Raw genomic sequence first — 27721 nt, forward strand, 5'->3', positions numbered from 1 at the left:
TATTCCAACATTTGGAGCTGACAGCTGCAATGAAACAGGTAAAAGGAATTAAACACTCAGGGCCAGACAGTCAGCCAAAGGAAATCAGCTCTGTTGAACTGAAATGAATGGATTTTCACCTTTTTAAATGAGCTGGGGATCTAGCACCCAAGCTGCAAGTCGGAAAAGCTCAAGCAGGCTGTCTTCAACTCCCTAAAAATGAGCATGCACCAGATAAACACAGAAATGAAGTGCGGGGTCAGTGCGGGTTGATCAGCTTGTACCAGCTGACTTCCTATTTTATCCCTTTAAGTACACCATTCATTTGCAGAATTCTAGTCTGCAAATTAAATTTAAAAAAAAAAAGAAGAAAAAAAAAGTAATTACTTGCTTGAAACATTCCCAGCGACTCACCAAAAATAAAAAAAAATATATAAAAACTATAAACCTGTTCAGTTTTTCCATAGGGATCCTGCAATCGAAGAAATGAACAGAAGCAATGATGACTCGCAAGCCCCAGCCTTCCAGAGGGAACAGCTTTCTATTCTCCCTTCTCGCCTGTGTCCCGGGGGGCTGCCCGGCTCCAGCCCCACGTCCCTGCACCGCGGTAGGGGATGGAAAGAGGCCGGACTGAACCTCCTTCACACTCACTTACGCTGGCAGGACACAATGAAATCCCCGTGTTTATTCTGTTTCACGTATCCTGTTAATTCAGTACAGAGCTCTCCGCAGAGCCAGAGATCAGAGCACAGTAGGATAAATCAGAAGTCTATATTTATAATCTCTGCCTTCTGATAAGTTAGCAGCATGTACCAGCTTTTCCTTGAAATAAGACCGAAGGGGAGGAACAGATGTCAACCTGAAAGCATAAGAGTATTATAACTGTCCCCTGTTTAACCATTAGGTATAAAAAATGCTTTGCATTTATGTATGCTTCTACTTTCCCTCTTACAAGGCCACTGTGCACGCCAGCTATAATTCAGAGCTCACAATCTAATTTCTACTTCCTTTCCTCTTTAAAGCAGTATATCCAAAACACAGATATACTGTTCCTCGCCATTCCCACCACACTGAAGGCGCTGGATTTGCATTGTTATGTCGACACCTTTCCTGAAGCGCCTTGCTGAAAGGATATCCAAAGTCACTGTGCAGAGCTCTGTGCTCCAAGGCAACTGAAAGTGCTCAGGCTCTCTGCTGACCTGATTGGCAGTTTTGCCTCTGGAAGGCTTAACAGAGCCTGTCATTACACATGTGAGATACCCTACCATAATTAATTCCCTCAGGAAACGACAACCAGAGGAAGCACGGTTCAAATGCGCAGCATGCACCTGAAATTTGACATTTTGAATCAGACTCCCAACACCAAGACGCATCCATGGAAGCATCTGACATTTTTATTTTGCTTGACTGTAGATACCTGGCATAAATGAAATCCTCTTGAAAAGCGACTGGCTTAAAAACTGTTGAAACACACAGATAAAAATTAATGTTCTTTGTCCTTGAATAGATATGATTTAATGCATTAGAAATCCAGAAGGTGTCTAAAATTACCATGCGCCATTTAATGTAAGATGAAGTAATAGCTTCCTTCAGCCTTTGTGGAAAAGATTCCAAGCTGTAATCCTTTTTCAAATAATTACCCTGTTCATCAGGCTTCAGCACAAGCGATATGGAGAGACCAGCTATGAACACTTCAGTATACACACACACACCCCCCAAGCTGAATGGCAATAGCACTTTGCAGGCGTTTGTCAAGTCACAGGCCCGAATTACACTAAAATTAGAACTGCGAGGGAAGGGCAAGAGTACATGAAAGTATTGAGTTAGTCTACCATATAAAAGGGTCTTTGGAGGCAAAAAAAATGGAGTAAGATTGCTGAGTGAGTGAGGTAGCTCCTCAAAGCTACAGCAGTGAATTAATGCTTTCACACACACAACCTGTGGTTTTGAGTCAGCCCTGAGCTGCTCTGTGTGATCACCCTGGGAAATAAGCTTGCGGAGAAGGGAAAGTAAGTGGCTGAGACAAAGTGCTGGCACAGTTACCGCTACCCCACCGCAGGAGGCAAGTACGAGTATTTCACTCGTGCAGTTCCAGGGTAGCACAACCGTACCCTTACTCAAGGTAACTATTGTGTTTGCTACCCAGTGCTCAATGAAATCCTGCATCAGCTTGCACAAATGATTCTCTCCAACAGAAATGGCTCTTGCCAAAATCCAACATGCTAAGTAGCACTAGGAATTACATCCTCAAGGTCAGTTCCTATACAGAGTATTCTTATTCTGGACAGCAGTCAATAAACTTCTTTGGCATCTTTTTCCTGGAGGCTCTAGAAAAGTTAGTAGAAGCACAGAGATGTGAGCTGCAGTGCACTTTTAGCATGAATGAGACAGAATGAATTAATTTGGAGAAACGTCAGCTCTGCTGGAAGCTGACAGGTTCCTTAATGCATCAGATTTCTGATTGCTTATGGCATGACTGATTTTTTCCCTGTGAGTTTTTCTTCCACCTTGTTCCTTATTTATAATGAGGTTCTACAGTAGTTACATTTGGCAGATTTGATACAGATACAGGCCTTTCCATTAAATGTTCCCCAGCCCCCTTCTCCCATTCTATTACAAGATGGCAGCTCTGTCAGGTCTCTCCAAGTATAAATTTATTTTTCGGGTAATACCTCCCGTTCAGTCAGCTTCAATGCAAAATTTGTAGTGTGATTCCAGCTACTCAGTTTCATTTCTCCACTGAAGACTGTAAATAATATAATGTGCTTGATTCACTCAAATCTGGTGAAGTCTGCTTCAGTAAGCACTGCAGAGCCATGTATTCCAGACTGCCATCTCTTCTGAGCAGTTTGCTGTTTCCCATGGATACAAATGCTGATATTTATATTCAGAATTATAACCAATGGACAACTGAAGCCTCAAGTACAAAAATATCTCTTTTTGCAAAGCCACTGCATCACAATGACTGTAGCACATAAATTCCCAAGTCCAAAAAAGTTACCACCTAGACACTACTTCAGTTGTAGAACACATCATCTACTTGCCTTGCTCCATAATTTGGTTCTGTAGAGGTAAACCAGCAAACGCTACCCTGAGAAGTGGATTAAACCACTGAAACATTTCACGTCTCCATGTAAGCTGTGTGTTCCCTCCTGCTAAACCAGCTAATGGCACTGAGGGGGTAGCTGGCCTGTCTTGGCACAGCTCCACACCGCTGCCAACTGCTCCATCCTGACCTGAGACACCGCACTTTGCCGTGGGCAACATGGGCAGCAGCGGCTCTGTGTGGATATTCCAGCCCCCCCTGCCTAAACTATGGGGCTGTGAGATCCCCTGCGTGACCCAGAAAACAGCCAGGGTGCTGGACTCGCCCATCCCTCTCCTCTCCCGTGGGCTGTGCCTCAGGACACATCCACGGGACAAATTCTTCTTTCGCTGCCATAAATAACAGTCAAACCACAACTCACCTTGTCAAATGAGTCATTCCACAGTTTATTATTGCTACTCAGGAAGCAGGCCTAAATTACAAGAGTGAAAGAAATACTACGGTTGCTCTAAATCGAGTCTCCGCTTGGGTCCTTAGCCAATTTTTCTTAAGTTTTAGAGCACAGAGCAGTCTCCAGAGCACCTACCGCTCCTTTTTATGAGCACGGTGGACTGGCAGCAGGAGGAAGGGACAAGCTTAGCAGCAGCAATTACAGCTGCATCTCAGGCCCCCACAGAAACGATCTACGCTGGTTGCTGTATTGCCATCTGTTTTGAACATAACTACCATCCTGCGGGGAACTGCGATCTCTAGTTTGGGGAATTTTGTTCTAAAGAAACCAAGAACCTGTCCAGTCCACAAGCATTTGGTTGTGGACCACATATCACAAGCAGAGTTATGCAGGACACACCGTGCAGAAGCTGCTGTACTCCCGCAGCTGCTCTACGGCAAAGTTAAATGCTCTTGGGAAAACAACACGAACTGACATGACTTAGAATGAAGTCTGAAACTTACTGCCTACATTAACTCTATCATTAATGTATTAAAACAGAGAGAAAGGCAAAAATTGACTTTTTCATTAATATTCCTAATCAGGACCGTGCAGCAAAGATGGAAACACAGCCGGTTCTACCAATTTTAGAACATTTCTATTAGGGGATTTAGCGCTAGCTGATTTAGGTGAAGTCATAAAATATCTTTCCAATTTTGAAATGAAAGAGATGGATTCAGTTATATCTGGCCAGCTTTCCTTAACATGTTGGACTAAATCACTTTTATTTGGGTCTTTTAAGATTACATTTGTCCCCTTAAGATTCAGCCTTTTTAATACCATTCTTTGCTAGGATCATTAGTTTATTTTAAATGAAATGTAAACCCCACGTTTTAATTAACTGAAGATATTAAGAAGCCCAAGTCACATTTTTACATGAACATAGGTGTTAGCTCATCTAAAATAGTAAAACTCCAGGTCTGGTCTCTACATTCTGCCTTTGTACAACCATCTTGCCACCTTCAACTAGCAGATAATTCTTCCTAATTTCCCAGCCTAATCTGATACATGCTATTGTTATACCCTGTTAAGCAGCTGTTCTACTCTTCCCCAATCACAGCTGTGTTTCACTGGTGTACAAAGCAATTATCAAACATTTGATGCATCACAGGGCTGCTGAGAAGCTCAAACAGAACTTCATCGCAAGGATTCTGGGGCTGAGATGGTTTACTATGGTTCTACACCATCTAGGAAATGTGCTCTTGCAAAAGAATAGCTTTTTGCTTCTTGTCTGCTGGTGAACAAACAGCATCTTACTATGCAGAAGAAGTGAATTACCAGATTCTCTGATTTGCAGGAACAGCCCCATAAAACTACATAAAAGCTTCAGATGGATTTTCTAGCTTCGTTCAAATCCAAAGGACAGATTTTGGCTTTCTCTCACTCTGTTTTCTCCTCTATTTTCCCCATCTTGGTTTTCTTGCCTGCTGCTCCAAATACTCTGCCACCAAATGGCTACAGAACTAGTAGGAGTAAGAAGCTGTTGTTTTAAAGCGGAAATACATGGAATGGGAGAATCCAGTGCAGTAAAGTATTGAGTTTTATTGGAGGCTCATAATGTGAATCTATGTCTCATCCATTTGAACAGAAAGTTACTGAACTTTAGAAAGGACAATTATTCACAGACAATAGATGAGAGTTTCAGGGATCTCTTTAAAAACTAGCGCTTTTTTGGTTTACAAAGCCAGGAAACTCACACATAGACTGTCCAAACGCAGTCACACCTTTGGGCAGCCAGAGCCAGGGCTTGGTACTGTGCCTTCAGCTTGCTTCAGCAAATGCCATGCTTCCCTTAAAAACATCTTCCTACTCCTCATAAAACATGAGCTTGGCAACAGAAAAGCTCTCCACTGGAGTTTTACGAGACTTCTTTTATTAATGGAATAATAGTTCTTTCTACCATTATTTAACCAGGCTGTCACTTTTAGGTTTTCACAGAAATCTTAGCCTGAAAGAGGTGCAACACCCCAGTTTCCAAGGGACGTGGATTCCTCCGGGCCACGCTGAGACCCCAGCCTTCTACTGCACCAACATGTGCACATTTGGTTAAGCTGTGCTCATTACCTCTCGCTGCATCCCTCATTACCTTCCTTACTCATTCCACCATCACTTCTTACCACATGCAAATGAGCACAGGAAGGCACAGAAACAAACAGTGTGTATTTATATACTCTACACTTAAATGCCACAAACTGTCCCTTCCCAGGTGCTATGCAACTTCCTACGGATTTGCACCCTCTGCCCCGTCCCCCATGCTCGAGGTATAAAAAGCCCAACTGTATAATCTCCATTTCTTTATGAAAACAAGTTAAGAAGGTGGGGAAAAATAATTAGAACATTTCTATTTGAAGGCAAAAGGAACAAGTCCCTCCATATGTTTTAGGCAAAAATCCCACACCACACAAAAAGCAAACAAATGAAAATTGCTAAATAGTTTTGCAAATACAGTAGTGGCTATTAAAACAGCATTGCACACAAAACTGATAAATAAGCATATTTCAGGGGCTGGATCAGAGACCGATGTCCTGCTCATTGGAAATATTCCTTCACTAGCTAGAAACTTTGTTTTGTTACTATAGTTACACTCACTACAAGTGGCCCTGACTAAGGCATGAGGTATTTGTTATATAAAACCCCGACGCAACTGCAGCCTTAAACTTCAGAAAGTACCAGCTCTGCACTCAGTCCTGCTTGCAAATTCTATTCCAAGCCCAACCTCAAAATGCTTTCACGCTGATTAGGGCGCACTCTTGAGCAACAGTTTGATGGCACTATTTAAGTGCTGAAAACATAATCAACATTGTTCATGATATACACTAAAACTGTGAAGGAATTTAGATGGCCTGTTGTGCACTGAACAAGATGAGCAGTGACTTCCTCCCCAGACAATTATATGCTGCTACCAGTGGCTCTTCATGCACAAGAAATACTGGCAATCTACTTTAATAACATTTGCTGAGAGGCCATTGAAGTTGATGGAAAAAATGCTTCTAGCCAGTTAGCAAAGCACTAGGTAGAAAACACACATCCCACGGCACTGTGATTTTTGTTTTGTTACATTATCAGCTTAGCTTGATAAAGTTTACAATCAGTAAGAAAAAAAATTGGCCTTTAATGTGTTCTGGTTCCACAGAAATTTTTTCTCATTCTTCTGGGGGATATTTTCAGCCAGACAAACTGCTATTATGCATTATCTTGGAAAAGTGGCTTATGAGATCTCCAGTGAAAGCAGGGAGATGACAGGACCTCACTTTTTAAGGTAGTCATCTGATGCAGATACTCCAGTACTATGTGCCAGTACGATTCAGGCCATCTGCACCGTCCTCAGCTGTATGTTTTTCCCCTACTTGGGTAGGGTAAAACCACGTGGCTTTCCTTCAGCTTGAAATCTGGGCAGTAAGCTTTTTCTTAAAAGGTCAACAGCCCAAACAGACCCTGTTCACAGGCCACGATAAGCACTTACAGGTGCTGAGGTCAAAAATACATCCATTCGTACACTTGTTTTCCTGCAGTAAGCATCGCTCAGGTTGGGGCCAGGCCAATGACCAGGGCCTTTTCTACTACGGCGCCGATACAAAGCTCTTTAGTTAACTTCTGAAATGGCAGATGTAGCCATTTATGCTACTTAAGCTTAGAGCAATTTGAAAGCTACAGAAAACTGGAAGGGCAACTCTCTCTTTCCCTTCCTCCCTCTGTGCCGACACCCTGTGCTATTCTTAGCATGCAGAAATCAGTGGTGTTAATTTTGGAGTTCACACATTGCAGGAAGCATTTACAATTTATTCATTCATTTGTGAGAACCTGTATATGGCTTTGTCCCTAATAACAGAGCAACACTTTATTTTTCTTTAGCTGTGACATTATTTGCAGCCAGTCTTACAGCTTATTACAGCCTCCTAAGCGCTGAAGAGCAAATATGCCCTACCTTGTAAGAAACATGATTTCCTTAAGGTGCTGTTTGGATACAGAATTGCTTCACTGGTTCTTCTCTGTAATAACAGTGCTCACAGTGACACCTAAAACCATAATTTCTGTCTCTCCCATGTCTTGCAACTCATCTCAGACTAATGGCCAAGTCTATGTAGGCAAATAAAGTACCTGCTGGAACACATAACTTGTGAGTGCAGCTTCTAGCTTTTTGTGGCACTGCAAGTTTACCCTGTACCATTACTTATACTCTGTTAAAGAAAAAGTAATTTTTTTCAGCCATGATATTGCTTACATCCAGAATTCACAGATTCACGGCACATATTGCTGTATCTTGTAAAACGAAGACCCTGGCTCTGCCGTGCGCAGAGGCCAATTAGATGAGATCAGAAGTGGATACTGTCATATCTAAAATCCAGTTTTTGCATCAGATGTTTGCATGAGATCAAGGTGGAGAAATGAGCAAAGTCTAAGTTAATACCTGATGGACATCTGATAAAAAACCCCCACATTGCAAGGATTAGGTATTTTCTGAGCCAGTAAGGCATCTGAAGAAGTTATTTAATTCTTTTAAGACCACTTTGACCTCTAGAATATAAAATATCTGTACTAGAATTCTCTACATGCTTTCAAACACCACAGCTAATGAGCTGAAGACAATACCACTGCAGCAGCTTATTTACTGTTCTTCACAATATCATCACAGGGCTTAAACAATAAACCAACATCGCAGAAGTTTAACAAGCCTTTGTTTCTACATCCTCCCAAAACATAACTGAAAGGGTAAGTCAAATCTCCTTTGCTCTCTTCCTTTCTGTCAATATCAGACAACCCTTTTTAAAACAATGAAGGTTTGATTTGTATGTCTTTTACCTCTGCAAATTTTTTTCAAAAATCATAAGAAATGTGATGCGGCTTTGCTCAAAAGCAGTTTTACATATGGGGGACAAAATATGGCTACCAAAACTAAAAATTACACACTGTCTGGGGCGACACAGAGATAAGAGAAATAACACCAAAGACCATAGACTTTCAGATGCAAGTTCTCCTGCCCTGTAAAACCACAGACAGTGCACACCACACACACAGACACGCTTGGACACCATTACCCTGCAGGATCTCCCTTCCTCTTCCCCACAGAGATCCTGACCTGGACTATGCCCCTGCTATGCAAACCCTTGACATTTGCAGGTGGCCAGGGAAGCAACAGGCAATTGCTGGTTGCCACCGAGAAAGAAGGAACATAATCCCACAGTTGCTGGTAGAGCAGGCTTCAACCCCTATTGTCTTTGAAAATCATTCAGTGTGATGGCTCCAAAAAGTGCATATATATATATATATATTTAATCTATTTTTTTTTTAAAGTGGACTTCAAAATAAAACCCTTTTCCAGTTGGCATTTCCAAACTGACTATGTGCAGCCTCTTGATTAAGAAGTGACATTGTTTATACCCCTGGCAACAAAGCAGACTCCAAACATTTCCATCTGCTTTAACACTAGAACAATAAACAAGAAAATGTACCATTCAGTTTAGTATCAGAAGAAAGTTTTTGATGGAAAGCTAATTTAGCATATGTATGCTGACTCCTATATGCAATTGTATAAGAATAAACCTTAATTCACACAAGCACTTTGGATGCAAAAAGATCCCTCCAAACAATAAACTCCAAATACTCCCGTGCACAGCTGTGAATAAATCTTTCTACAGAACACAGATACAGCAGCAGATGAGAGAGACCAAGGGAGTCTCTGTGCTCTCCCTCTCAGGAGCCATTCCTTCTGGAGGTGTAAGAAGAGCAGAGATTAAAGCAATCCCGGTTCGATTAGGGATCCCCCAGGGGTGAGATCAGCACAGCTGGTTGGCAGCGGCAGGCACTACCCCAAATGAACGCAGGCACTACCCTAAATGAACACTGGCTCCATGCCGCTTACCACTGCTTTCCTGAGGTGCATTCTACTGGTAGGTTTGTTTCGTAGCACGTAGCAGCACGTTGGACATCTAAACCTTGGGACTGCCTTGTTCATTAACACGAGCTTGGTTTGTGCAGGCCAGGAAAATTTCTGACCTTTTTCACTCCCCGAGTCTTTTGCCTGCTGCCTAGCGTTAGTTACCACCAACACTTTGCCCACCTTGCTGGCAGTCACTGCAGCTCGACACATTAGGGCTAGTCGATGCCTTGCTGAAGAGCTGCCGCACAGTTCAAGGCAGACCACAGCGTCCACAAGGCTCAAGAGTGCGACCGCAAACAGCTGGGCAGTTTGCCTACGCAGACCCACATCTTATGGAGACTCCATCAGCAGCAGCCCAAGTTGCTGGGCTGAAGCCGGCCCAGCCGTGTCCCTGCAAGGAGCAGCCCCAGCAGTGTGGACATATCCTTTGCACCTGGTGCTCCCGTGTATGCACCAGCCTAATTTTTGAAGTATCAGACAAAATGACTGTTTCCTGGGACTCGTGAGGCGGGAGGTACAGCTCCCTCCTTCGCTCAGTAGCACAGCTCCCTGCAGCTCCCCAGTCCACCTGCGGAAGGAACAACTGGCCACTTCTCTTCATGACATGGATTGCAGTACAATGCTGTATTCTCAGCTGGGTTCAGAGCCCCACAGTGCTATATACTCCACCAACATGTGAAAGACATTGACCTTGTGCTGAGAAAACACAAGGAAAACTACAGAATCATCTCAAGAAATTACAAATGTTCAGACAGTAGACACAAATGGCCAGATTCCAGGGAAGAAAAATATGTTCAAGAGTCTTTTCACTATCAGTTTCAGTGCAACTGCTTACTTGTAGGATCTTCAGTTGAGGTGCTACTTATCAGCCTCCTGCCAGCTCTCCAGCTGACATACGTAGTGACATACATCACTGTGTTCAATTCCTAACCCGCTGGGTCTCCAGCAGCTGGCATTTCCAGCCACAGTGCTGAGAAACACAATTCTACGTCATACTTACATCGTTCTGGGTCAAATTTTCTTTCTGCTAATGAATGCAAAACTTGATTAGACCATGTAGCTCTCCATCCTCATGTTCACCCTTCCTCCTAAAATACAGTCTTATAACAAACTTACTGCTGAACTAGAAAGCTTCAAGCCAAGGTAAAAATGAATAAATCAAAGAGTAAAATGATTCATACTATCTGTTTTGCGTTGTAAAAATGTTGGCGTACCAAGGAATATGTCTGGATGTTTTTAAAGACATGTTGGTAACACAGAACTTCCATGTTACAGTCTCTCTCTCTACTGTAACATCTCCATTTATCATCTTCTCTCCTTTACTAACAGAGACTAAAATATTAACATGAATACTGACTAATATCAAATAGTATGAATGTGCCTGCTTACATACTTGGTTCTGCAGACACGAATGACAATGGCAACAGAAGCAGCCTCACCATCTAAGATACAATTATTACCACTGTTTCTGAGAGAGCAAAGGGCAAGCAAGGGCTTTCCATGTTTTCAGAAGGTAAAAACCACATTCATGGCTGAAAAATTACCATACTCAGTTTCTGTTCCCTGAGAGTTCTTCAGAAAGTCTGAATACTTTCTGCTCCCTCTTCTTTTTGAAGAAGAATACAAATCAAACCATTTTATAGCCTTCTCATTGGATAAATAAATACTGCTAGGACTTGATAGTACAAGTCACTTGAGTCTGAAATTTCCAGCTGGAGATGAAAAGCAACACCCTTTTACTATCAGAGAGAGATGACATGACTGCACTGCAAACTTCTTGGAAAGTCATCTGCTGCAGTGAAAAACAATTTGCTAAGCATAACATCCATAACTCTGTGTTTCAGGACCTGTGTTTTCCAGAAATTATTATCAACAGTAATTCTCAGAAAATGCTAACAAAGCTGATGTTCTTCATTCTGAAAAATAAATTCCCAATCAAAAAATGGGGACTCTTGATCATCCTTGCATTTGACGCTTTTTACAGGTTTCAGATAATCCAGGAGTGCCTCATAAGAAAAAAAACCCAACGTATCTTCCTCTGCTCCTCTGGTGATCAGCTTCTCGGAGCCTCAGAAAACAATTTCAATTATCAGATCTGTATCTTTGACAGCAGTCTTTCCACAGCCTTCACCTTCACAGGATGTACAAAGACCTAAAATGGCCATTTTGTTTCCTCTTTTATCCATGTAATAAGAGACTGTTGAAGGAGTTCACTTGAAGAAGGTTCTAAACATGCTTTCCAGCAGAAACTTACATCTGAAGCTGCTAATAAAGGGCGGCACCCCATACAGCACCCTGTAAGTGCACGTAGCCCCAGAGCAGGAAGCCAAAGTTTAGAGCTGGGCTTCCCACACCACCTTTTCCCCTTGGTTCTCTTTTTCATCTCCAGACAGCAAGCATGCCTCATGGCCTCCTTCTGATCTCCATGACCCGGGTCTACCTCTGGAATTCACAAAACTTATAGAAACACAGGGACCCCAACAACCAAGTCCCTCCTCACCCTGGATAACCCCCACATACATGTTCTACGGCCAAACTCCAGCCTGCGGGGCTCCTACTGGCCACTTGACTCTGCTGCCCAACTAATAAACACGCTATTTTTCAATGCATTCTGGCATTCAATGTAGACAGTCAGGGCTCTTAAACCCTTCCTTTGAATATAAAGCACAACACTCTGAAGCCGTTCAAAAGAAAATTACACTCGGCAGAGAGAAAAGTGTGTGTTGGGTGGACTAACTCACTGATAAAGCAGGTACATACAGTGCACTGAAGTGAGCCAGCAGGAACTAAGAAGCCCCTCAGTTCCAGAAGGACAGGGAACTGCTGGAGAGAGTCCAGCGCAGGGCAACAAAGATGATGAAGGGAGTGGAGCACCTCCCTTATGAAGAAAGGCTGAGGGAGTTGGGGCTCTTTAGTTTGCAGAAGAGGAGACTAAGGGGGGACCTTATTAATGTTTATAAATATATAAAGGGTGAGTGCCACGAGGATGGAGCCAGGCTCTTCTTGGTGGCAAACAATGATAGGACAAGGGGTAATGGGATCAAGCTGGAACACAAGAGGTTCCACTTAAATTTGAGAAGAAACTTCTTCTCAGTGAGGGTGACAGACACTGGAACAGGCTGCCCAGGGGGGTTGTGGAGTCTCCTTCTCTAAAGACATTCAAAACCCACCTGGACGTGTTCCTGTGTGACCTCACCTAGGCATTCCTGCTCCAGCAGGGGGATTGGACTAGATGATCTTTTGAGGTCCCTTCCAATCCCAAACATACTGTGATACTGTGAAGCCTCCATGCCTCCATCCAGGTGAGAAAGTACTAGCAAGAAGTTAACGGCATAAGACAAATGCAAGCAGAGGAACATAAAATGGACACTTTGCTGTTTCAAAAAGCATCAGTGCCGAACGGTCAGAGTTTATGCTACTCAGGCCTGACCCGAAGAAACACAAATTTTGAGAGATGGACAAGTAACTCAGCCAGTTATTACTACCACAAAGTAGTTTGCCGGTTTCGTTTTCCTCTGGCTCATCAGTGGTCACTAAGCGTTAAACCTTATGTCAAAACCAAGCTAGCAGCCCCAGCAAACACTCAGCAGGAACACCTGCAAAATCTGAGCTTGAAGCGTCAAACACAGAGTTACTGACATTCCCTAATGGAACTTCCCGCTTTTAGACAAATAAATTGCTCTGAAGAACAGAACCTGTGAGTGGTAAGCATCTCATCTCAAATCAGCCATGCTATTCTTGCATTTTGGAATTGATTCCTGAATTCCTGAAGTGAAGCCTATGCATTTGCAGAACTTGTGTTACCTCTCCAGTGCCAAAACCCGCATCTCGCAGCACTGCTGCTCAGTACGAGGATCTTGAACAAATGGAGGCAGTAGCCATTTACTCAGGTGGCAGTAAAAAACGAATTATTATGAAATAAAACTGATTTTTCATCCAGAGGAAAGACTAGAACCATTGCCACTGAGGATGGAAAACCATATGGCTGTTCCTTCTTTTCATACCATACAAAAAAAAAAGTCTGGAACAGATTTCCTCTCTAAACTATGTTTAAACTGCTTTTATTCATATTCTGAACCCCGTGCTATGAAAGAATGGAATTCTCCCCAGGCATCACTGAACCCATCCATATAATTTTAAGACGAATGGATATGTACACTAACACAAACCCACTCCTGGCATAAACAGACACAAACATGTTGGGAGACACTTCTTCCCGCCGTGTTAAGATGGTGGATAGGAGGTGATCATGCTCATCTGCTGAATTTTTGTCTTAGATCAGACTGTAATCCTTAGAAAGGGGTTTGAACCTGCCAAAATGGGAATTAGATCTTGAATGCCATAACTCAATAATTCATTCTGTTTCCCCATCATCCTGGGAAAAGAAGAAATAAAAAAAAAAAAAGAAACAACACACACAACCTAAAAAAGTGAAAATAAATCCAAACGAGAAAAACACCCTTAAGTTCTATTTCTAAAATTATTTTAGCTTTAAGTACCTGTGTTATCATTAATAAGAGTCAGGAGACAAGCTTAAAGCTTCCTCTTCATATATCTGGCATACAAATACTCAATATTATTACCAGTTCCACAGAGTATAGTGCTGATTATTGCAATATATCACCAAGGTTTTTTTAGGCTGATTTTATAAAAACGACAAGGGATCATAACATGCCAACAAAAGCAAACATTCATGGTTACTACAGAAAAAACCCAGAACAACCCTTCTAACTCTGCCTAATACATCTCTTTTAAGTGAAGCACAGAAGCCTAATATACGTTTTGTATTCTTGTAGCACAGCACTGCCATATCATCCAAGTACCTACTTCCATTTTTTATCATGTTATATTATTGTCTGGGGCATCAATACAAAGATAAAAACATTTGTGGGTCCTTCTCATAATCCAGAGTATAAACACACCACTACAAGAATTCAACTTACAAAAGCTCCACCCTTAAAAGTTTTGAATACCCTATTTATAAAAGTTGCCTAGCATGACGAAATGCTACAGCCAAAACATTAATTAATCACTGTTTTAGATCCTCAGACCTTGTACCCTTGAGGAATTCAGCAAACAAAACATTATTCTGAGAATTTTAACAGGTTGTTTTACCACCAGGTCTGCTTACCAGATGTACCAGAAGGCTTCCTTGTCTTTTGCTTAATGATGACATGAAATTATATGAACAGGCTGATCTGATTCTCTAAAACCATACTTTCAAAGCTAAGTGAGGTCACCACCACTTTCATGACAAAAGTGGTAAAACCATTCTAGAGCATACACAATCATATTACCTGGGGGTGAGGTAGGAGGTACAACTATCCTGACATGAAAACTGTAATATAGACTAGGCATAACACAAAGGTTTGCAAACCATCAGCTGAGACACAACAGATTCCTTATTCCCTATGAAGATATGGAAAAGAAAACAGTTCTACTTTATGGTTGTCGACAATACTATTGTATTCCACTAGTGCCCATAAAGATCGTGCTCAGAGAAACCATGAGCTGTTTATTTTCACCATAAAAGAAAAAGCCTGACAAGTAATGGGGAAAAAAAAAATCAAACTGGAAATGCCAGTTTAATCACGCATTTTGAGATCCTCATTTTACATTGGGTTTTTTTTCTGTAGCAACTGGAAGCATCAGGTAAACAACGTTGCTTATATACCACAGAACAGCTCTCCCAACAGTAAGTCTGCACCAGACTGTGACAAATAATTCTTGTCAGATGATTACTTCACAGGTCTTTAATAAAATCAGTAATTAAGGACATTTGCTGTCAGTAAACCACTTCTAACCTAGAAGAAGACTTTGTATTTTGAGGGCTGGTTGTAACAAAAAAAGTTTTCTGCTAAAACACCACCAAGATGACACACACAATGCAAACATTTGCTTCCTTTTTTGTTGACAGTCTCCAAGATACACATTTATTATTTCTTGGCCTTCCAAGCTTTTTTTTTTTTTTCCACTACATTTGCAATAATTACTTTCGTGACAGCAAATATCTGGGTAAAAAAAAAGCATCTGCATGTGACTGCTACACTGCTCTGAAACACGAACCCACCTGCTACTTTGTGAGCTCTTAGGTGTAAAATCACAGTGCTTCCCACAAGTTCTCTCTTATTTCTCTTTAAAACTAGTTTTGAGACTTTGAAAGCAACAGAATAGTGACTTATAGTTTAGGAAGAGAAGGAATATTAGCATCTATTCATTTAAAAGGGTTACGACTCCTGTGCCAGATGCAGAACTGCTACGGATATAAAGACATGATCACTTAACAAAACATTCACCATCACATTAGGCAGCAATTAGAAGCTGTTGTACGTTATGTCAGAAGAACGTATTGTTCTCACTTAATGGGGGGCTGTCTAGGAGAGAAAAACCAACAGAATAGGTTTTGATAAGCAGTCTAGGAACAATTATAAAGCAATACAGTGTCCCTAAAATTGATATTCTATTTCCAACCTCAGGCTAGGTACGGCCCTTAATTTTTTTCCAGTGCTGGGAGCTAACCAATTAGAGCTAAAAGATGGCCAGAGAGCAAAACAGACGCTGCAAGTGGGCAAGTCAGGAGGACAAAGTCAATTTTACACAAACAAAACAGGAAGGAGGAACTATTAACAGCTGAAGATAAAGGACTGTGTCAGCCTCGCTCTGCAGTGGGTTCTGCTGGCAGCCAGACCAACAGGACTTCTGCACCGAACATTTTGTGAGGCTTGAATACAGGATTTACAAATGGAAATACTTACTTTCTAATGAAACAATGCATTATATTAAGAAGATCACCTGGGGGGGCAAGAGGGGCTGTCACTGATACTATTTATTGCAGGTAAAAGATCTATCCCTGAGACAAGCCAGGAGAGATAATTGCAGCGAGTTCCAGGTAGAACGCTGCCCACAAGGCTGGCCTTTGAGCTGGAAAAAACCTGGAGGAATCCACCTTAAGATCAGCATCATCAACCTGGAGGGGAGATGCCTGTTGCTAACAGGAGTCTTCCATCCCAGTTATGCTGGAGATAGTGCTTTGAAATATATACCAAAACCAGCTGTTGGTACTGATTTTATTAACTTATTTTAAAGGCATACCAACATCAACAGGACGTAAGAACACTAAGTTTTATCCTGGGCAGTCTGCCTCCAAAAGAGTCAGCAATTTTTCAGGTATATTTCTATCTTTTAGAGTCATGGCAAGGCAGCAGATTTCTTCTGGTTGACTCCATCTTGCACCGTGTCCAACATAGCTAGCTCCCATTCTTCCTCTATCCAGTCCTCCTCTGTTATTCCTTGACAGTACATCCAAGCACTCAAATTTATTCACCGACTAATGTAATATGTTCATTACTATATGCCACCCTTCAAGCCAAAGTGATACTCCTAAGTTCATTTTCCTGAGCAATTTTGTGGCTTTGGATATCCAGCTGTTCTTCAACATTCTTCTCCAGCAGCTTGATCCAAAACACTCCAGTTCATCTCTCACTGTATTCAGTGTCTAGCCTTTTTATCCCTCCTCCCTATGCACCATACCGAGCACTGAAATGTGAAGTAAACGTTTAAACACTTCAATAAGGAGCACTTCTAAACATATGTGGGTCAGCACTATGGGGCTCATGCGAAAGGTTGTTGTATATTAGCTGAGCAATGCAGTATTTTTTTTCAATGGCTTCAACCACTAACCAACTACATGATGTCCTGAATGATTCCTTCTTTGAAATATATAAGGGAAGAATTTAACATGAAAATAAAAAAGCAGGAAAAAAACTCAATTAGACCAATGAGAAGTATGACACATCTGGAGTTTGGGCCAGCTAAGACCTTGATTTTCTATGTATTATTCTTTCTTTTATTTAGGACATATACGTTCAGGTAATGCTTACAATTTTTGCTATCTACAGAGCCTTAAGGTTCCTTAATGCATGTTTCATCTTCTTTTCCTGCTACATGCTTCCAAAAAGAGTTGTCATTAGGAAGGGAGCCCCCAGGCACCACATTACACAGTTGCCTGGTTCATATCAATGTGAATTGGCAAAAATAATCAACCACTTTTAAATACAGCCTTAAAATCATGCAGCTGAACTTGCCTGTACTATTTACATGAAGTATCCTGGAGTCATTCCATGTAGTAGTAAAATTTACTACCATTTTTCTATAAGGCAATAACTGGAGATACACAATAGCATCAGTCTTTCTCCCTTCAAAGAGGTTTCACAACACAGTAAAGCCCTCCTAGCATAAACTGTACTTTAGACCTCTAGAAAGTCTGGAACAGCTTCAGATTTGGTACAAACTATAGATGTATTCTGTTACTCTTCTTACTTTCCCCCTTCATTGGACTCCTGTTGTCCTCTTTCTTCAGAAACGCTTTTTTTAAATGTGTGGGTTTCTTCTTGTTTTTTTGTTGTGGGTTGTTTTGTGGTGGGTTTTTGTTTGATTTTTTTTGTTTCCTCTCTCTCACTTGCAACTCTGATACTCTTTGTCCATTCCCTCACTCATTAGTTATTTGCTGGCCAGTTTAGAGAAAGACCCACACTGCAACAGGCTGGTCACAGCAGCAGGGGCAAGAAGCCAGCTTCCACTCCTACATCCCAACTGTTACGTACCACGGTGTGTGCACCATGCACACAGGGGTTCCAAGAGCACAAACTCTGTGTCTAGGAGTAAGCAGGAACTTGTGGCTTTCAATGCCAATATCGTTTCCACCAGAAACAACCTATTCTGTTACTCCTTGCAAGGTCTTTCTGCACATGATAGAAGCATAGGTGATAATATTCTTTCCTGCCTTGGGGAAATCAGATTACCAGACAGCATAAAGGAACCCACCCAGCAGCCCTCCAAGATATTTCACACACCATGTTTTCTTCGTCTTGTCCTCCCCTGAACCATAAATTCTTAGTAAATGCCAGAGGAAAGATCAGGACTTGACAGACCAGTTGGTTGATCTGACATGGCAAATACTCTCTTCCTCACATAAACAATTAGTTTCTTCTTCCTCTTCCACCTCTGTCTTATCTATCTTTGAGTGTTTGTAGTCCTCAACAAACGTCTGACCTTTGAGTGTTCTGAATGTACAACATGAGTTTGTCTGCTATGCTTATTACTTTCAAACCCCAAAACACAATTTAGCAACCACTGGAGTATCTCCTGTTGCAATTACACTCATATGTTGACACTTGAAAGAGATGTTGGCAGCATTTTAAGAATTCTTCCGTTACTAATTTTCACTATGTTCTCAAACATGTGCACTGACAGTCTTAGCTCCTCACATCCACAAAGCGAGTAACCTCAAAAACACAGGCAGCACAGCTATTTTAAAGGGCAACATGCAGCTTACAAGGAAAAATATTACCTGCTGACACAGCACCATAGTTCTAAAAGATCCTATAGCGTTCAAGCTCACATGTGAGCCTCCATGATAGTCTCACATGATAGCCTCCATCTCACTTGTGAAACTTGCTTTGCTCTGGTTTAGACAACATCCCTCTTGGCTGCTGGACTACACCTGTGGAAGAGGCTCCCTCTCTCCCCTGCGAAAGTAGGTTGTCTAAAGACAATGCTGCATGGGTTTGAAACATCAGTTAAATACAGGCCATTCTGAATGGAAGCTGGTTTTCCAGTAAGGCAAAAGGATTTTCTGCAGTTTGGCTGAGAAATTCAGCTAGTCTGATCACCAGAAAGTATTAGAGTAGCTTTAATTTTCGCACAGAACAGACAAATTCATTGTTTTGAAAGGTCATGACAGTAAATCGCAAGGAATTCAATTTGTCTCCCTCAGATGGATGAGGGACTGAGTCAAACATAGAACAGTGGAAAGCTTTGGCTCCAAGAAGTCTGTGCTGCTTCAAACCTGCTCTTAGGCAGCCAAGCCATCCGTTCAGCCACACATTATTACAGCTTGGGATTTTCAACTGATCTTTTCCCTCAGCTGTGCCATTACAGCAAATTGTGTCACATTTGAGCATCAAAAGAATGGTCAATACATGAAGAATATTTGTCTTCAACAAGGAAATTTACCCAATATAAAATTATTTGTGATGTATACAGACATCATCATAGTTATCTCACACTCTATTCTCCACGTGTAAAGTGGCATACAAAAAAGTACAAGGAGATAGATGGGACAAGACACCATCAGCACAATACAGAAAGACAAACACTGGAAAAGCAAGCAAGCACAATGATTAGTTTTAAAACCAGGAAGATCACAAAGGCAGAAAATCAAAAGAACACCCTGATACTCACATGTTTCAACTTCCCAGTACACCCAGGAGGAGAGTGTCACACCAGTAGCACACTTGATTTAATAGGCTCCTTGTGTATAACTGAGAACAACAGAGCTAACGAGTGGATCATTCCTGACTGGATGTATTGCATCAGGTAATAACTCTTACCTAAAGCTTTCCGGGTACTCAACAACAGCCATGTTGATAACATCCAGTGCATGCTGATAGTGCTTCTGAGCTGAAAAGAGGAGGGCCAGCAGATGAAGTGAATTCATGTCATCTTTGCACAGCTGCAGTGCTTCCTGAAGATGTTCTATAGCATCAGAAATCTGGGAGCAGATGGGGTAGAAATAAAAAGAACACATTTCTTCTTCAGTCCTACGTTATAACCAATAAGTAAGAACAAACACAGTCCATAAGAAATTCTGAAGAATAGGCACCTATGAGAAAGACTTCTACTATCTGAACAATTTGACAAAATTAACATACTGTAGTTTGAAAAAAAAATTATACATTCTAGAGAAAAGAGCCTGCAGCATTACTAAATCACTGCTTATAAACAGGAGCAGCAGACCTGATCCAATCAACCCCCCTTTTACTCTGGCACAGTGCTTCTCTCTCTAAACAGATCCATGGCAGAGGCCCAAACCCCAGCTTCATTTTCTAGGATGGGTGGCTGGCTCTTCACCTGAGGGAGATCATTACACATCTCTGCCACATTTTGTCTCTTGGGATGCCTCTACAAGGACTTTCATGACTTGGATCAAGAACACAAAAATTAAGTTTCAATGTTCAAGGGTAAAACAGTCAAGATTCAAAATGCTGCCAGAAAAAGAAATATCTTTGCAAGAAGTGACGTAAAGAACAGTCCTGACACTCACAGCAGCAGCATGTCATTAGAATTGAGTCTCGCTTGGCAGAAAACTTAACATCTATAATAAATTCAAGTATATCACATGTTCTTTCTGATCCAATATCCTATTTTAGGCTATCTTTTCAAAAGGGAACTTCTTAGTAGATTTTCTTTCCATTAGCTACCAGTAAGTTTTATATGGAGGATTTCCTTTAAGATTCTCTAGCAGCTGAAATTACTGTTACTTAAATTATTCCAGATCTGTGTTTGGCCCTGGCAGCCTGCAGAAAACAAAACGGAAAAACATACCTTCATATATACCTTCCCTCTCCTTCCCTTAATGGACTGAGAACATAGCTCCTTCTTTCGTGCTATGAGAACTTTCCACCTAGCAAAGCTCTGCAGATGTTCTCCTGCCTTGCCATACCACCAGTGTCCAATTCCCACCACCTCCATAGGTCACTCAGGAGAACAGGCAGCACATAACTAAGGAAAGCAGCAATTCCGCTGCCTGCAGGTACACCAGAAGGTGCTGATTATCTAGATCCCAGGTGTACTTCTGGGAGCATGGTACATACTCTGTTCATGGGACAACTTCATCCTCGTGTCCAAGTGACATTTCACTCTTACCGTGCACATACAAGCCAAAGTACTGAGCTACTACTGTGTTACTAGTGATGCCATGAGAGTCTGGACATCAGTGCAACTGCTCTGCAGACATAACCCCAAGCTGGCATCTGGCCCACAGCTTCAAAACTGCTGAACGTCCTGGCTGAGATTCAGGTTGGGATATATGACTGAGTGCTCAGCCTTAATGAATTATTGCTTGTCAGTGGAGCTACTTTAACCACGTATGTTATTATAGCCTACTGCAAAGGTATACACATTGGCTTAAAACACCAATGTTCCCTCAGCAGCTTACGAGGACACATTTTCTTACAATGTAAAAGCACTAGCAATGACACAACAACTTGGAATGAGGACAACGGGCATGAAACTGTGATGGGCCCAGAGCTGCCCATACATAAAGTTCTTTAGCACCTATAGCAGAAGTATATAAATTTGACTTGCTAAAACAAAGCTGCTATTAAGACTCTTCTGGCACTCAGGACTAAAAACACCTCAGATTGTTTCTATTCCTCCGTCTCAGACCTGCACAAGTAGTTACAAAGGAATTCTAAGTTTGGGGAAAAAGAAGTTCATTAGGAGAAAAAGAAAATCCGTAAACCAAACTGGAGAGGACTTTGAGCAACTTGTTCCAGCTGACCCTGCTTTGAGCAGGGACTGAACCGGGTGATGTGTAGAGGCCTCCTCCAAACTCAAATATCCTATTCAAAGACGTGGGAAGGCGATCCTAATTTTCCAGTATGAATCAGACAAAGAATAATACTTGCAACTAGTGTCTTTACTGAGGGACTTTGAAACTGTAAGGATACTTGACCTTACTTGAACGTGACCATGCAAACTAAGTCACTGAAGCTTTGCTTTATATGTACAATGTCTGACGATCACACAACTGCAAGTTCAAACCCCTAACAGAGCTCAGTTTTCAAATGAGTTCTCTGACTTTCTTGCAACATACACAAAACAAACCAATGCAAAAGTCAGTTGTGGCCGCTCCTGCAAACCGGTACCTACTGAACAGGCAGTCACATACTGCTGAAATAGACATAATCCAAAATAATTTTCCCCTGTTCTGTAGCACAGGGCTTGCAATGGTTACATCTCATTTCTGTGCTTCCCTCTAGTACCATCAGAATCACAGGCAATGGCTGTTTTGGGAAGTTAATCATGCTCCCTGACACCCGGTTGTTTAACTTGAGCCCAAAAACATCCCTTAGTGTTGTAACAGCATTGGTAGCCCATACAGTACTGCTGCAGAATTAGAAACAGTGGACAAAACACAGATAAGAAAAAATACCCTTTAATAATATGAAGAGACTCTATTCCTTTATGGGAAGCATTATACAAAACACAACTAAATTTCTAGGACAATAAAAGCAAGATATTTGGCAGCAGTCAACACAAACTCCTTTTGGAAAGCAGAGAACATCAATCCATTGACAGATACCACAGCTTATTTATTTCAGTAACTATGTAATATGAGAAAGATGCTGGCAGCCCAGACAGCACCCTAAAACTTCAGGGCTGTATCAGAGGTAGGCTGCCAGTTTAAATTCCCTACAAGTACTGCACTTTAAAGTAACCCTATTTCAGTCGGACTGCAAGTACAAGTAGGGCCTGCAGTAAGAAGATGCTACCCTTCTCTGATTCATCTTTTTGCTAATAAATATACCACACATGTTCTGCACGGCACACAGGTATATTCAGATAACACTGATTAGGAAGGAAAGACACTGCAGTAATCCAAAAATAGCATGTTGCAGCACCACCAAAATAATGCCACAATATGGATTATTTAGGCTGCCTCTTACATAATAGGACTTATTTCAATAATGCTATATGCTTTCTTAAAATCAATGTTACCGTTGTGGGTATAAAAAGGAAAACAGTATGAGTGTTAAAAATAATTCCCAACAGTAGAATGCACTTGCATATTTAGAATGATAAATGAATCAGGATTTCATAAGAGGAGTTTTCAGGCCTTACAATTTCACATTGGTTGTGACTTACAGTTAATTAACCATTAAAACTATCCTCTCCATCTCTTTTTATAGCACAAGGATTATAGAAAGGAGAAAGCTTTATTGACCAGCAAGAGCTTCCATTGAAAATAGACTTGCTACAGCGCACCATAACTTCAGGAAAGCGGGCGCAGGCATATCTCTGAGTTATTACTTAATTCTTACTACAAGCTAGGCCAGGACCTAGACAGAAAAGTGGCATGTTGCTGTTCAGCAGAAGAGGCACTAGCTAGTCTGAGAGAAACTCAGACCAGAACCATCCACATCCAGCAGTCGCTGGAAGAAGCACCACTTGATACCTCCTAAAACAGAGCTCCCCTCCTGGGGTCAAGAACAGATAGCAGTCTCACCTTCATGAAACCAGAATAAAAATTGTCTAGAAAACAGCTGAAATATTTTCTCTGGTGTCTTAACCGATGTTTATCTTATTTTTACATCCAGACATTCTAAAAGGCGGTAGGCATTTTTTTTGATATTGCCACTTGAAACTTCAGGTCTGTTGGCAGCCCACAGATGAAACTGATAAGCAAGACCTCTAATTCTCAGCTGCTGGCCCCTGGCTGTCTTTCCCTCCCTAGTTTCATGCTAAGAAAGGTCAAATCAAATCAAGTATTAAAATGGTATGAAACCCCATGTGTTGTTTTTATGTATCCAATACTGATTTACATGGCATTCAAGGTCAAAAACAAGACCAGCACCCAAAACAAGAAGTGAACCAGCACTTAAAATTAACAGGAGTGCTGACTCTCTCGAGTCATTTCCATAGAAACTCGCCTGCTAAAAAACAAGGCAAGGCATTAAAATCACTGAGCTTTAAAATGTTCATTCTATCTTGTTTTTTGCTGATCCAAATGCTGTTACCACAGAAACAGGAGAAGCAGCCGAATCAGCCACCAGGAGTTGAGAGTTACAAGTCTCAATGGCCGATCAGCTCGGCCGGCGGCCAGCCAGACGCTGCAGGAGAAAACTACCACAGCAAACACTGACCTTGGCCTCACGGCACTTCAGCTTTGCAGGAAAAAAACAGATTGAGAGCCTCCTCACAGAAGAGGCTATGTTACTCTGTGTTCTGTTGAAAAATCCACCCTAAAATGCTGTGGGGCTGACCTAGACCCTCGAGGAGTCACAAGAGTCCTCCCAGTGATGCTGGTGGTCTTTAAGACACAGAGGCACACATACAAACACAAACAGCATCATCATCTTTCATTTTGTTTGCTGGTGGTTTTCAACTGCCAGCTCTGCAAGAACTTTTGATAACCATTCCACTACTTGTCACGTCCTCATTGCATGTCAGAGGGAAGCTTATGCTCTTCCATCTCCCCTCTCCCTTGCCCAGCGCTGACAGAGACAAGAACAATTGGAAATATTTTAAAGAGTCTTCCAAGGAAGATGAATTGTTCCATCTTCGCTTGGCACTCCACTGATCAGCTGCTTCTCTTGCTTTGTTCCATGAAAATGCCCTCTTATCTATGCAAGCTGATACCTAAATTTTTCAGTGTTGGGTTAAGGTTACCTCATTTAGTGACCCTGACTATGGAAACAAAAAGGCCTATTTGTTGAGAACAACATTTAGGTATTGTATTATATTATAACCCACTGTGTAGGAATGGCCTGATTTGTTGGTATTGTAGCATCACCTGATTAAAGCCCTAACTGCGATATTCAATCATTAATGCAATCTATCAAAAAAAAGGTATCATCTTTCAGTTAATCAGAAAGAGAAGATATTAGATACTTTAAATAATTAAGGATATTAAAAATGCATTACCAAATGTTTATCATTAAGTAAACTGGCAGAAGAAGAGCAGGGATATTTTACAGCAGTCTAAAAATAAAGATGTCTCAGGTTATCTCCTCTGTCTCCAAGCATGCATTAAAGATTTATATCTCACTACATGAAGAAGAGCAGAAGCAGCATCGCAGGGGTCAGGCTGACACGACATAACACACTTAGATCACACTTCCGTGGTAGCAGGGGTGACTGTCAGAATATCAAGGATGAAAGCACACAGCTGAGGTAGACAAAAGAGAAAGTGAACATGAGGACAAGAGACTGAATGGGAAGAACAGGAGGGAAGGGAAATGATGAAATGCGACATACAAAACGACACTGTAAAGACAGTCTAAAACTGGAGAAAAGGAAAGGGTAGTAAGTTAAAATGCAGCGGACCAATAACAGGGAAAACAACAAAGAACCAGTGACCACAAAAATCTTGATTGTATTTTTTAAGGACAGCAGCTGAAAAGTTGTAATAGCAAGAAGCAGAAGAGGCAGCAGATCAGATAGCTTCCCAAAGTTGTGAGAGAAAGAAGGGTAGCTGGATATTTTTTAATAAAAGACCTTGACCAAATTGCATCATAAAGCAGCCAGTGGGCAGATGAGAAAGTTAAATAAGCTATTTTAATTATCCTTTCTTACTGCAGGCTTCCTCACAACACACTGCTCTCATTTTGAAAGGGTTACAAAAGTGACATTATCAAGAGTGTGCTCTCTTGGAACAATTAGTTTGACCTAATGAACATAGAGCTCCCTTAATTAGCTCAGGAAAGTAAAAAGGATCCAATTTTGGGGGTCTGTAGTGTAGACTAAGGAGAGACAACTGCAGCAAGCAGAAAGCCTGCCAAAGAACACTATGATGATGAAATTTAAAATCTAGCTAGAGAAGCATTTAAAAAATAGGGGCTGTTCCAACAAAGACTTCGGCTTTTAAACAGAAGGGAGAGAGAAATAAAACACATCCCAATTATAAAAAGAAGGAACAGAAAAATAAAGCACAGCCCATTTTTTTTTTTTTTCCCTGAAAGGCAGTGCAGTGTATTTTCTGATCAGCTTCATTTTTATGAGTTAACACCTGCAGCAGCATTCAAATGCCAACTAATCCCACTCGCTGCAGAGCTCCGGCACTCGTCAAAGCCTGATGCCGAATGTGCCCAAGTATGGAATAAACCAACCCCCAGCGCTGAGAGCGTGCGATCTGGCGTGATACAGAACCGGGCAGTAACGGGAGAGCCTTTGGAGCGGCCTGCAGCAAGACAGCATGATACCCAGGGAACAGGAATAAATACGCGTCTCTTGCCCCACCCGGACAAAGTAGTTCCAAGTGGGAACAGCACTGCTCATGAGTTAGAGCTGAACGCATGCCCTAGGGAAGGTCATTCCTGTGCTACAGAATTACTATTTAAAAAATAATAATTAAAAAAAAAAATCTTATGCAAACACATTCTGATCGTTATCGATTACAATGTTGGAAGGAAGGGACCCTGTTTAGCAAGTCTGTGTCTTGTTCAGCCGGACTGTCCTCCCACCCTCTCGTGACTCAGTGGCTGCCAATTATTGCACATACCTGTCTGACAAGTGCCAGCTGCAGTGACAGGTACAATATGATCTGGTGATCTTCCGGGTCCAAGTCACGTGCTCTTTAAAGGATGATCACACAAGACAAAAAGAAAAGTGACTGTTAGGTTGTATTTTGCAGAACTTCTCTGTCATGAGTCACACACAAGCACAGAACAAAACCCAGTCCTCCCCTACAGAGAACAGTCCAGCAATGGGAGAGCACACCAAAACTAGACAAAAAAAGCACATAAACGCTGGCCTGGCTAAGCCAAGCTCACAGGAACAAGTGTGAGAAACACAACTGCCAGGATGTTGTATAACTTACTTACTTCTTCTTTAAATGCTAATTAATGTTTTGGAACTTGGATAACTGATATGGAGAAAGCAGCTGTTGATTCATGCCAAACCCATTAAAGCATTATTTTTACATAATTCACGTGAGGGAGACAGTTGTCCAACTTGTTCCTATATTGCCAATTTTCAAGTAACAGGAGAGGGTTAGGTTAACACGGAAAAAGTAATAATTGTTTCTGCTATATTGTGACTATGAGCACGTAGAGGACTAAAGATCAGGAGCTCATGATGTGAGCAGATGCTCACACACAAAACATCCTCCACCCTGCAGCTTCTAGTCTAATCAGTGACAGTTGGCTCCAAATTTGGAAAGGGAAGACACCGAGGGAGAAATGAGGGTTTGATGGCAGGAGCTGAGCCTGGACCAAAACCAAGGCCCTTACTTCTCAAGCCTGGACCTCTCCGATATAACCTTCTAGTCCAGAGCAGGCAACAATTTGCACTGCAGTGATCCCTCGACTAGTAAAGGCTGCGGCATCTCCAGAACTAGATGTGTAGGCCCTTCACAGAGACTTGTGCAAGGCAGGGAAGAGGGATGGACAACCAGGGCAGACCTCTCCCTCTCAGACTATGCTAAGCAGGAAACCTCAGTCTAAGCTTGCCAGCCTGAGGAGAAGCCATTGGCCAAGGCAACGTGAAGACAGTGTTTTGGGGACCTAACCTAGGGGCAACGGGGGGCACTGGCTCACGCCACACTGGCAGCCCAGCCCAGGGACCAGTGGATTATCCCCTCACTGACCCACAGAGCTCGCTCATAGCTCTACAGCACGGGGAAGTCATTTCACATGGGTGAGATAGGGAAGAATAAGGTCCCTCATGGCCAACTGACATTCCTGACCTCTTTCTGGGCTGTGTTCCAGGACACCAGGGAAGCCTGCACCTGCATTACCCTGCCCAAAGTGAGGACAATTAATGT

The 27721-nt window shown here is 41.8% G+C and overlaps 1 protein-coding gene across 4 annotated transcripts in view; it reads right to left on the reverse strand.

The window, feature by feature from the left end:
- Positions 1-27721, reverse strand: part of TTC7A (tetratricopeptide repeat domain 7A) — a gene marked incomplete at both ends in the record, with an annotated part of 170378 nt that overhangs the window by 69084 nt on the left and 73573 nt on the right. For all 4 annotated transcript variants that reach the window (XM_080340821.1, XM_080340822.1, XM_080340820.1 and 1 more), the window contains 2 exons: positions 19785-19945; positions 26459-26531. In XM_080340821.1, coding sequence (XP_080196947.1) covers positions 19785-19945; positions 26459-26531 — 234 coding nt within the window. The remainder of the gene's footprint in view (positions 1-19784; positions 19946-26458; positions 26532-27721) is intronic.

Source organism: Nesoenas mayeri, assembly GCF_963082525.1.
Source record: "Nesoenas mayeri genome assembly, chromosome: 3".
Taxonomy (NCBI): Eukaryota; Metazoa; Chordata; class Aves; order Columbiformes; family Columbidae; genus Nesoenas; species Nesoenas mayeri.